Below are 12,789 nucleotides of genomic sequence, written 5' to 3'. Positions count from 1 at the left end.
GTCGGTGGGCCGAATGGACTATTTCCAATGCTGCATCTCTAAAGTATAAATATATGAACTGGGAGTAGTTGAGAAACTGTGGCTATTTAGGAGAAAGTATCAATGTGGAGTGATAAAATCCAATGCTGATTGGTAATTATCAGTCTTTACATTATCTAAAATATAATTTACCTTTCTCTTTTTCTTTGAGATAAGCAGATACGAGATCATGCAAGAACATAATCAGCTCAGCATCCATGGTGACGCAAATGTGATCAGTGAATTCTGTCACAACACTGCATTCTACTTTAGGTTTACTGTTGGCATCTAATAGAAAGGATAAGTATGTCACAATTTTCTTAAAGCATTATGTACAGATTTTTTAAACTTAAATTCTTTATATTATAGCTTAAAAGATGAATCGAGAACTATCCATTTTAACTTAAAAACAGAAAGTGCAGGGTCGGGGAGCAAGGGACCAGGGCGCTCCTGGTGAGCGGGAGACCGGGACACCCAATTCGCCCGCCGCAGACCAACGCGGAGGGAGTATTCGTCTACCGTGGACCAATAACGGAGGACATATCGCGGACACCGAATCAGCCCCGAGCCACCGTCGTCAACGTAACCGCGCCACCAAGAGCGAGGTGGTCTGGCGAGAGCAATGGGGGGACTCAGCGGAGGGTTGTCGAGAACAATGGTGGGACCCGGCGTCTTGGAAATTTGTTGAAATAGGTATCTTGTCATTTAAAGTTTCCTTTTTTAATTTTTGTTACTTCATTGAATTACTTTGCTGAGCACCTGCACTCTGTCCTCAATGGCATCCTACAGCTCCCGACATCAAGCCATTTAATTACTCTACCCATTGCCACACCAACCTTATGCTCTCGGCCTCCTCCTCTGCCAGGGTGACAATAGACAATAGGTGCAGGTGTAGGCCATTCGACCCTTCAAGCCAGCACCGCCATTCAATGTGATCATGGCTGATCATCCCCAATCAGTACCCCGTTCCTGCCTTCTCCCCAAATCCCCTGACTCTGCTATTTTTAAAGAGCCCTATCTAGCTCTCTCTTGAAGGCATCCAGAGAACCTGCCTCCACCGCCCTCTGAGGCAGAGAATTCCACAGACACACCACTCTCTGTGAGAAAAAGTGTTTCCTCCTCTCCGTTCTAAAGGGCTTACTCCTTATTCTTAAACTGTGGCCCCTGGTTCTGGACTCCCCCAACATCGGGAACATGTTTCCTGCCTCTAGCGTGTTCAAACCCTTACCAATCTTATATGTTTCAATGAGATGCCCTCTCATCCTTCTAAACTCCAAAGTGTACAAGCCCAGCTGCTCCATTCTCTCAGCATATGACAGTCCCGCCATCCTGGGAATTAACCTTGTAAACCTAAGCTGCATTCCCTCAATAGCAAGAATGTCCGTCCTCAAATTAGGGGACCAAACCTGCACACAATACTCCAGGTGTGGTCTCACTAGGGCTCTGTACAACTACAGAAGGACCTCTTTGCTCCTATATTCGATTCCTCTTGTTATAAAGGCCAACATGCCATTTGCTTTCTTCACTGCCTTCTGTACCTGCATGCTTACTTTCAGAGACTGATGTACAAGGAGCCCCAGATCCCGTTGTACTTCCCCTTTTCCCAACAACGCCATTTAGAGGTGAGGCCAAAAGCTAACTAGAAGAAAGCACCTCATCATGTAGCTGGCTGGTGTACAACTCAACAGCATAAACATTCTCCAGCACTTGGTGTCATCTTTGCCACAAGTCAGCATCTGCAGTTCTTTGTTTCTAACATTTAATTCTCCAGTTTGAGGTCACCCTCTCCTCCTGTTCCTTTCTCTATTCTGATCTACCCAGGCCCTCTCACTCGCCCTTCTCTCCCACTACCTTCCAACTGCTATCACCCATTTTCTTTCCCTTCTCCACCTACTCCATTAGGCCATCACCATCAGCTCCCACCTGATCACCCAATCTCTCCAACAGGTCAGACAGGGGAATTAAAATTGCTTGCAACCAGGAACTCCAGATATCTATTGCGGACAGAACGTAGGTGCTCAGTAAACTAGTGGCCTAGTTTGGGGTTGGTTTCACCAATGTAGGGAAGGCCACATCAGGAACAGCAAATGCAAGAGACGAGGTTGGAAGAGGTGCATCTGAATCTCAAAAGGGCTTAAGCTACAAATATTTTTACGGTAAATCAAATGTTTACCTTGGAGTGAAGGTTCTTGAGGTTCTTGCATATGTATTGATTTGAAGTCCAGTTGCATCCTTGGCAAGGCAAAAATTGTTTCCGTCTCGTGGTTGTAGTTTGCAGTTCCACGAAAGCCACTTAGCAGACTGGAACTTTTAATAGTTGCCTTATGGTCTACGGTGTTAGCATTAACATTTCGAAGCAGGTTGAGCTCTATATTTAAAGAAAAGTAATTTCCACCTCATCATTATTCCTGTTCTAGCTAAAAAAACAAATTGCTACTCTGGTTTTAAACAATATGTGTGCACAAAATGGCAATTATTCTTTCCACATAATCATATAACTTATTAAAGTTTGTGTGTGTGTGTGTGTCCGCATGCGCGTGTGCGTGCCCGCATCTGTGTGTGCGTGCATGTCTGTCTGTCTGTCTTTCTTTTCATATGTAATTCACATCTCCTCAAAAACCCGACGCGATAACGGTGACATTTTTACATATTCCGGTACACATTTGCCTCATGATTTCAAAAATCTCATCTGAAAATTTGATTCATTATTTTCCGAGGGGGGGGGGGGGGTGGGGGGGGGGGGGGGGGGGGGGGAGGGGGGGGGGGGGGGAGAGGGGGCAGGAGGAAGGGAGAAGGGAGGGGGGGGGGGGGGGGGGGGGGGAGGAGAGGAGGGGGAGGAAAGGAAGGGGGGGACGAGCGGATGGAGGAGGAGGGGGAGGGAAAGAAGAAGAGAGAGGGGAGGAAGAGAGAAGAGGAGGGAGAGGAAGAGATCGGAAGAGGAAGAGGAGGGGGAGAGGGACCCCCGCCCAAAGACGGTTCCGACCCAAGATGGACCCGACCAGAGACGGGGGGGGGGGGGAGAAAGCCCGGGGGGAGGAGAGAGCCCGGGAAGGAGAGAGAGAAGGTGACCGAGGAGCCGAGAGAAAGTGATGCTCAAGCTTTTTAATAACAGGGGGGAAGAGGGAGAGGTGGGGCAACCACGTTCACCCACAGTGTTGAATGACTGATCCATCTTGGACTCCTCTGGAGATCCCCACCATCACAGGCAGTCTCCAACCAATTTGATTCCTTATATAAAAGAACATCAGCAAGCACTGGATATAGCAAATGTTATGAGATAAGACAATATTCCAGCTGCAGTACTGAAAACATGCAGGTCTGAGAGTCTGCTTTTTGTCAAGATATTCTTGTTCCATTACAACATGAGGATCCACCAAACAACACGGCACATTGTCCAGGTAACTCCTATTCAATGAAAGCGAGAGAAGTCAAATCTGGCTTATTACTGCTTGGATTGTCTACTCTCAAATATTAGAAAAGCAGTGGAACGTATGGTTGATAGTAATATGTGGTACAAACTTACCAATTACTACATTTCCACCTCCAACATGATCCTGTCACATTTTCCTACCTCTTGCCTTTTCCAGAGACCAATCCCTTCACAACTTGGTTCACTCATTCCATCCCACTCAACCTGTGCCCTCTCCAGCTCTTTCTTCTGCAACGCCAGGAGATGTAACACCTGCTCCTACAGTTCCTCCCACTTCCATCTGGGGACCGCAACGGCCCTTCCAGGCGAGACGGATGTTTACATGCATCTCTTCAAACCTTGTCGAATGCATTAGATACTCCCAATACGACCTCCTTTACATCGGCAAGACCAATTGTAGACTGGATGATTATTCCACTGAACACTTCCACTCTGTCTACAAAGCCTTACCCAAATCTCTGTCCTTGGCCCCTACCATTACTAGAGTGAGGCCACCTGCAAACTGGAGGAACAGCATCTAACATTCGCTTGGGTAGTTTACAACCCCACGCCATGAATATTGAATTCTCCAATTTCAAGTAATTATCTCATTATCTTCATCCCTCCTCTCTTTCCTGTGCCAACTCATCACCCTGGTACACACCCATTTCTCCCACCATCCCCCAACCAGTCATCCTGCTCCTTTCCCCTCCTTTGTAAACTCATCTCCTATCTCCCTTGGTCTATTTTCCACCCAACTGCCACTCAATTTCCCCCCTGTTTCCAGCTATCACTTGCCAGGCTTTACCTCACCCCCACCTCATTTTTTTTAAAGCTTGCTTCTCTCTTCTATCAGTCTGAAGAAGGGTCCTGACCTGAAACACCATCTGTCCATTCCTTTCACAGTTGTTGCTTGATGTGCTCAGTTCCTCCAGCACTTTAGGTTTTGGTACTTATTTACTGGTGCCCAGTTTTGATTTTGCCAGGACTATTTACTCTGGACATCATCAAAGCGTTGGTCCAAACAAGGACCGAAAGATTGAATTTAAGCCAGAAGGAGAAAGTGACTGTCCTTGATGTCAAGGCAACATTTAACCAATTGTGGCATCAAGATACCCTGGTGAAACTATAAGTAACGGCATCAAGGGGTAAACATTCACAGTTGTGGTTTTCACAGGTCAGTTGTTCCAGCCACTGCAGTTGTTGTTCAGGGCAGTGTCCTACGCACAACCATTTTCACCTGTTTTTATCAATAATCCTCCTTAAGGGCAGAAGTGCTGATGATTTTGCAGTTTAATTCCATTTGTTACTCCTCAACAAATGAAGACGCCCATGTCTGCATATAGTGTGACATACTACATTCAGCAATGTGCTGATAAATGGCGAGCAACATTTGCTCTAATAAAGTGCGACAACACAACCATCTCTATTGAGGGATTTCTAATCACCTCCCTTTGAATATGCAATGACATTACCAATATTGAATCCCTCATCATCGGGACAACTGGATCAGCCATACAAATATTGTAGGTCAGGGGAATTGGTATGTAGCAGAGAGTGACTCACCTTCTGATATCTCAGGCTTTTCATTTCTATATCAGGATTATAATAGAATATTCTTCACTTGACGAGATGAGTACAGCTCCAACAGCTCTCAAGAAGCTCAATATCATTTAGGACAAAGGTAGATAACCCTGTGTAAACATTTATCCTCTCCACCACAGGCACATAAAGGCTACAGTGTGTACCACATTGTAACACAGAATTGTGTAGCATGGAAACAGGCCATTTGGCCTAACTCATCCATGCCAACCCTTCTGTATTAATCCTCCCGCCCTATATTTGGTCTATAGCCCTCTATGTCTTCGTAGTTCAACTATTCATCTAGACGCTTCTTAAATGCTGCCATCGGCCCAGCTTCAACAATTTTCTCAGGTAGTGCATTCCAGATACTTACTCCAGTCTGTGTGAAGGTGGTCCGCATGAAATCCCCTCTGAATCTCTTCCCTCTGGCCCTAAAGCTTTGCCCTCTAGGTTTACCTACCTCTGATTTATCCATATCAAATGTTGCATTCTTCATCTTTGCAGGGTTTAAATCCTAAAACCACCTGCTCAACAGCTCTCTGGAAGTAGCCTTACAGGAGGGACTGGAGTGGTTTAACAAGATGATTCACCATTACCTTCTTGAGGGCAGTGAGGAATGTGCAATAAATGTTGGACTTGCAAGTGACATCCAGATTTACAAAATGAATTGAGAGAAACTGATCTCTTCTTTGCCTGGTTTTCAATTCTGTGGCACGTCATATCTTCTACTGGACCATGGTTTCACCACTAAACATCAACATCAAACACCATTTCCTCAGCAAACTCCTTCCTTCACAGCCTCAGACCCTGTAGTCCCTCAAACCCCCCCAATCCATTCCTACCCCCCCCCCCCCCCCCCCCCCCCCCACCCCCCCCCCCCCCCCCCCCCCCCCCCACAAGATGATAAACAGGACTGTTCAGGTTGGCACATGGTTTCAGCCTGTTGTTGGCCCATATAATTTATTTCTTCCTGCTTTGACACACTTATTTCTCTCATTATTCATTTATTTGCCACTTAGATTTTGATTATGCTTCCATTCATTCTCCTTCCTAGAATCAGGGTATGATTCTTTCTTGCCAGGTCCTCCACCTCTATACCATCATCCTGTTTATGAAACCTTCCACATGTGTACCTTTGAGATGTCTTCCCTTTTCCTTAACTGTGGCTTAGCCTTGACTATAGGTTACAAGACTGTAAACTGAATCTATATTTCTTGCACGTCAGTTCTCACGTTCATCTTCCAGAATGAACAGGGATAGAATTGTCCTTCTCACCTTTCACCCTATCAATCTATGCTAAAATGTATAGGAGCCCAGTCAGATATTTCATTACACTGAAAAACAACGCATTAGATCAAAGTGATAATAAGAATTTGAAAAAAACTACTGAGGTAACATGACAATAAGGTGCCACAGAATGGTCTAAAGGAATAAAATATCAAAATTGTTGAAATATTTACTCAATGAAAAAATGACAAACTGAAATTTAAAGAGAACAGGTTATCCTAGTTGCTTACCTTCATTCCTCATGGCAGTAACATAATTGAACCACTCCTGTACAGTTGCTACACCATGTGGTGGGTTTTCATGGCGACGTCTAGTTATTTTAGTGATTGTGGCCATTGGACTTTCTAAAGCACCACCAGGTTTTGTAACCATTGTATTGTGTCCCAAATGAAAGTCCAATGTTTGTACAATATATGTTGAATGATCGCTGGCACCTTTGGGCAGATTAAGAAATGAATGGCTAAGTTAGGTTCAATGAAAAACTGTCTGAAGAAAAAGTAAAAGGTAAGGCAGTGGTAGACAGTTGAGGAGATATTTCATAATTCCCCTCAAAGAAACATTAATTACTTAGAGTCATAAAATGAGAGAGCTGGACAGCATGGGGCATTTAGCTCACTTTATCCATGCCAACCAAGTTAACATTCTGGGCTGGTCCCATTTGCCTGCATTTGGCCCATATCCCTCGAAATATTCCCTGTCCATATATCTGCCTAAAATCTTAATAGAAATCCAAACTTCTTAATGGAATATATGAGATGGATAATCTGTAAAGACAATGCAGTAGGAAATTGCCAGAATAGGCAAAAAATATTGCAAAGGTTCAAGAAGTACTGCGGATCGGGAAACAATGTCCAAAAAGTTTTTAAAAGATAATATGTTTGGATTGCATGCCAGCAAAGAATATGAACAAAGATGGTAAGAAAAAAACAAGAGAATTGGAACCGAGTAGGCCTCAAGCTCTTAAAAGTCTGCTCCGCCATTTAATCTTTCAAATATGTTTCTATGTCTGCTTCAAATACATCTAATGATCTAGTCTCCACAATCATTCGCTATGCTTTGGAACTTTTATGCAACTCAGTTTTAAATGATAGGCCACTTTATGTCCCTTTGTTTGTAACTCTCACACTAGTGAAAACATCTCAACATTTAACATAAAAAGCCCTCTTAAGATTTGTGTATGAAAGAACTGCAGAGGCTGGTTTGAACTGAAGACAGGCACAAAAAACTCTGGGCCAGGCAGCATCTCTGGAGAATAGGAATGGGTGATGTTTCAGGTGGAGAAGGGTCTCGACTCGAAATGTCACCCATTCTTTTTCTCCAGCATTTTGTGTCTATTTTCCCTCTTAGGATTTAATATTTTTGAATAAATGTCACCCCTCATTCTTATAAATTGCAAGGAAACACTCAAACTGTCTAGCCTCTGAACAAAACAACTCTCATATCCCAGGAATGTGTCTGGTTAATCTCCTTTGGACTGCCTCCAATACTATGCTATCATTTTTTAGACAAAGGGACCAAACCCAAACACAGCATTACAGCTGCTGCCTCCCCAAAACCGTGTACAACTGCAACAAAACCTCCCTGTTCTTAAACTCCTATTCCTAAACAATAAATGCCAACATGCCGTTTAACTTCTAAGCATTTGTTGGTCCTGCCTGCTAACTTTGTGATTCAAGCACCTAGAACACCACTGAACTTCACTCATTTGCATCTCTCCCGATCTAGATAATAACCTGCCTTTTAATTCCTCTTATTTATATGCATGACTTCATTTACCACATTAAACGCTGATTTACCAGGATTTTATTCAATCACAAGAGCTTTGTGTTCGAATATAATGGGGAGAAATGTGATGTGATGCACTTAACTAGGACAGCAGAAAGCAGAATATTATTTTTTAAAAGTGGGGGGGGGGGGGTTCTCTATCATGTTGTTGTAAACAGGTATCTTGGTATCCTCGAAAGCTAAGTTCCAAAAGTAATTAAAAGGTAAGTGAAACGTGGAGCTTTATTGCAAGTGGGATAGAGAACTTCCAACACCAATTTTTCCACAACTGTACTGCTGCACCTCAAATGATTTGCCCGATTCAAAATGCACTTAAGCACCTGCTTGATAATCTCCATCTCAAACATCTGCCTGGTAAAGGACACTGGCGAGTGGACACCATTTGGTTGTTGGGTTTGGAAGGGTGGGTGTCTGTAAGGCAGAATGAGCAGGTCAAGTAGACAACTGTATGGATGTTGAATGGGCAAATGATTTGAAGGGCAGGAGTTGGGGAGTTAAGTGTGTTGTTGGAAGAGGAGGCAGACAGGTTAGGGAGACCACAGGAGGAGGGCAAGGTGCTAAATTAACATTTCTCGTTTGTATTTACTACGGAAAAAGACACTGGGTGATAGAGAAATTGGACAAGTTAATAGTGATGTCTTGGATAGTTTTTGCTTTGGTGCACTTGCATAATATAACATGCCTGATTCGATCATCTTTTTCCAATTACCCAAATCCATAAAATTAATCCAGTGTAAAAGAATGGAATATTACACATTGATCTCAATAATTTGATTATAATAGTCAGAAAAATTGAATCTTTGCAATCTAAAAGTAGTTTCTTATTTACCATCTTCCCAGATTTTCTGAGCCTCAGTCCAGAAAGCAATATTGGGCTCCTCGAGGTGGAATAATGCCCAGGATTTTGAACGGAAGTTTGGTCCATGAAAACATGCTAGAGTCATGTGATTTCCATGTAAACTCATGGATCCACCTAGTTGCACTGCATCTTCAGGCAAAGGCATTTGGAATAGGGAAATCTGGCATCCAGCAATCACCTTTAAAATTTCTGGCCAATGGCGATGGTGGGCTGCATCCAATACTGCAAGTGAGAAAGTAAATGACAATTAGCAGATATAGTTATAAAATGTATCCGTTTTACACTTGTAATTTTCAAGGAAATTAAATAGTGAATTCTCACAATGTTCGTTAGAACTTCTTTCCACATTTATTACTGGTGTTTTTGGAGGTACATAAAGAACAGGTCCCCAGGTAGACAAGGCACGTTTGCTTGTATCAAACTGCTGAGTGAAAAATTCTTGCAATTTCATTCCAATTTTAATTAGGTCTGGCGTGGTTGATCGTGATATCATGACCTGGAAAATGTCCCATTGCAGATCACCATGGACAAAGACTTCACTGGAGAGAGGGAAAAGCAAGTGTTACTTGTGCATTCATAACAATGTTAAACTACTTGACAAATGATTTGATTCATTCGTCTCATCTTTTTCTTCAGCTTTTTTAAAAATCCAAATGTGCTTTGTATAACTTGAATAAAGGTGGCCAATCAGCTTCTCAAGAGTTTCATAATATTCATGGGCCTAAATTCTTCAGTTTGGCCTCACCTCGTGGCTACCATCTTATTTTTACTGACATATATATATATATATATATATATATATATATATATACACACACACACACATATCCTGGCCACTGAAATTCCTCGCATATGTTGCAAAACATACTTGGCGAATAAAGTGTGATTCTGATACATGTTGATGTAAAAAATCACCAAAGCAAGTTCTTTTGGTCCGTGCATTCTCAGTTAACACTATATTCCCATTGAGTGTACATATTATGGTAATATCAATATTTGACTGTCAGCCAAACATTAATAGTACATGATTTGTATACTGTGTTAACAAGTCATTGCTGTAAAGCTTGTTGTACTACATTAATTTCATGATGTATGAAATGTATCAACAACATACATCAAATAAGTTTCACATGCATTGAATACAAAATTACAGTTTTCCCAAAAGGCTTTACACCTATAATTTGACCCATAATTATAAAAATCCATGCACCTTTTTTCAGTAATGCTCAAGTCCACTGTACTATAAAGATTAACTTTCCATTCATCCTGTAGTTGCAGGTCTGCGTTGCTGAAAATTCCCATCAGGATGCTTGATCCCATATAATCAACTCGAGCATCAGTGGAACCCAATGTGATCTGGATTTTATGACTGGGTTGTTGGTTTGGGTGTTCTGAGATATGAGCTTTAAAGAGTAAATGAACAGTTATTTTCCATTAATTTCAAAGCAGCAATACCTAAATTTCCTTTCAACACAACCGTTTACATTTTGCAGCTGCGTTAAACTTTAATCCTCAACTTTATATAATATAGGGAACTATTGCTGGATCAATTGTCATTACTGAACAATAAATTCATACATTAATTAATAAAAATAGCTTGCAGCCAATATTTTTGAAAGGCAATAAAATCCTCCCATGATTTTTCCCTTTATCTTCTCTCATATTCACTTTCAATTATGTACTTTTGAGCAGTTCTTGCATGGAAGTCACAAAACATATGTAAGTTGTTAAAATTATATTATTTTGCATAGTATGAATTTTAAGTATGTATGCAAAAACTTGTGTAAAAATGGTATACACAAGCTACAGAAGAATATGATGAATATTGTTTTGGTTCAAATGCTTAAAAGAAACCCAACAATGGTCAAAGTGTCCTTTTAAATTTCTGTCATAGTTAGTGTCTCCGGGGAAAAAAAAGTAATCATTTAATACTTCAAGCTATTCTCCCATCACTGCCTCATGGAGTTTACGAAAATAATTTGGTATGCTTTTTCTTTTACATGGTTGCAGAAGCTATTAAAATATTTTACCATATTTCGCTCAGTCCACGTTACTGTTTTTCTTTGGTCATTTGTTGCTGCTCCTCTAAAAAACTCATATTCCTCAAGATTACTATTCTTCCATGCAACATTTTAAGCCTGATCTAACACAATCGCTAGATTTTTCAGTGGCCAACATTAGCTCACTTTTCCCCACAGAGCCTTTAGGTTATACTTTATATTTTGTTTATATTTTGATGAAAAAATTAAAATAGTAAACACTCCTTAAATGCTTATGATTGTTTTACCAATGATAAAACCTATCACTCTTACTTCCCATCTACCTTAGCTAATTTACAACGAGGGTTGAGTTCAAATTCAAAACACTAATTCCTTGCTGATCAAACTATGTACAATTTGTGATAAATTTCCCATGAGGATCCCCTATCTACAATATTATTCATTAATTCTGTCCAAGATAAAGTGCAAGTTTGTTTATTCATTTTCTATGAAGGTGCTCCCGAAGTGGTCTCTTTTACATTGGCAAGACCCAACGTAGACGTGACGTCTATTTCACTGAACACTTGCACTCAATCCACCAAGACCTGGTTGCTAATAATTTTAATAACACTTCCCATTCTGACCTGGGTCTCTTCCATTGCCAGAATGACGCCACACACAAATTGGAGGAACAGCATCTCATATTTTGCTTGGGTAATCTGCAACCTAATGGTCGGAACATTGCATTCTCAACTTTAGTTAATTAAACAACTACACCATCCCCCCCCCCCCCTTTTCTCCCCTCTCTTCACTGTGCCTCACCTGGAACACGTCCATTTTTCTCTTTCCTGTTCCCCTGTCCCTTTTAATTTACATTCCTTCCTTTGACTTCACACTTTGCACCTCCTCTCTCCTGACCTCACAGCCTTTCCATCTCTGGCCTTTGTCTAACTACCTGCCAATCATAATCCACCTCACCTGTATCCGGCTCTCACTTCCCTGGCTTAGACCTGCCCCCAGTTTCCTTTCCCCTCCTCCCCCAGTCTGAAAAGGGTCCTGTCCCAAAATGTTGTCTACCCATGTTCTTCCTGCCTGACCTACTTAGTTACTTCAGCAATTTGTGTCTTTTAAAGTCCAAAATCGTCCATTCAGTTAAACTATTCCAAGTATTTTCTATGAAGGTGTCAGTCAAAGTGTAAATGATTGGATATTATCTCGTTAATCAAGCTAAGTGACCACAATAAAACTGTAACAGACTGAATTTAAGTACAGTATTTACATGCAACTTTCTTTCACCTATTGCATTTTCTGGCGAAATTACTCTATTTTTATTGGGTGGGGTCAATTCCTTGAAGAGATGATAACTACTGAATAAGATGGCTTTGTTTGCCGTAAGTCAAAATGGTCCATCCCAATTTCAACTCACTGGCCACATTATAAATATTCTTGTGAATTCATCCCAAACCCCGCTTGCCAATTTTATTTGTATTGTCTATATAGTAATTAACCCCCTCCATGATCATTCTAATATTTTTGCTTTTCTTATTTCTTGTTTAACTCTCTCATTTTGTGACTGCTATTGGAAGCCAATAAACATCTTTAACCGGTCTGGTTTGTATGCGCTAACTGACATTTTAGTGCAAGTGGCATGGCAATGGCAGATACAAGGTTAAATATTACTATCCTTAAGGTTCTACAATTTATGGTGCTCAATTAATAATTGAAAGTGGCATTTCTTTATCAGCCAAATCATTCGCATGGATTGAAGATTGTGAAGGACTTGTATTTACAAGGCACACATGATCATCATGGCCAAATTCATTAAGGAGTAATATTACCTGGAATAACTATTGTTTTAGATTCTGCCA

The 12,789-nt window shown here is 41.3% G+C and overlaps 1 protein-coding gene across 2 annotated transcripts in view; it reads right to left on the bottom strand.

The window, feature by feature from the left end:
• The window catches only part of kiaa1109 (KIAA1109 ortholog), a 298,241-nt gene that overhangs the window by 11,671 nt on the left and 273,781 nt on the right, over nt 1–12,789 (bottom strand). For both annotated transcript variants that reach the window (XM_055647191.1, XM_055647198.1), the window contains 6 exons: nt 10,153–10,345; nt 9,264–9,481; nt 8,913–9,164; nt 6,529–6,732; nt 2,192–2,386; nt 172–306 (listed from right to left, as the gene is read on the bottom strand). In XM_055647191.1, coding sequence (XP_055503166.1) covers nt 172–306; nt 2,192–2,386; nt 6,529–6,732; nt 8,913–9,164; nt 9,264–9,481; nt 10,153–10,345 — 1,197 coding nt within the window. The remainder of the gene's footprint in view (nt 1–171; nt 307–2,191; nt 2,387–6,528; nt 6,733–8,912; nt 9,165–9,263; nt 9,482–10,152; nt 10,346–12,789) is intronic.

This window comes from Leucoraja erinacea, chromosome 1, assembly GCF_028641065.1.
Source record: "Leucoraja erinacea ecotype New England chromosome 1, Leri_hhj_1, whole genome shotgun sequence".
NCBI lineage: Eukaryota > Metazoa > Chordata > Chondrichthyes > Rajiformes > Rajidae > Leucoraja > Leucoraja erinaceus.
Note: the sequence above shows the minus strand (reverse complement) of the source record. Positions and strands in the feature narration are given on the sequence as shown.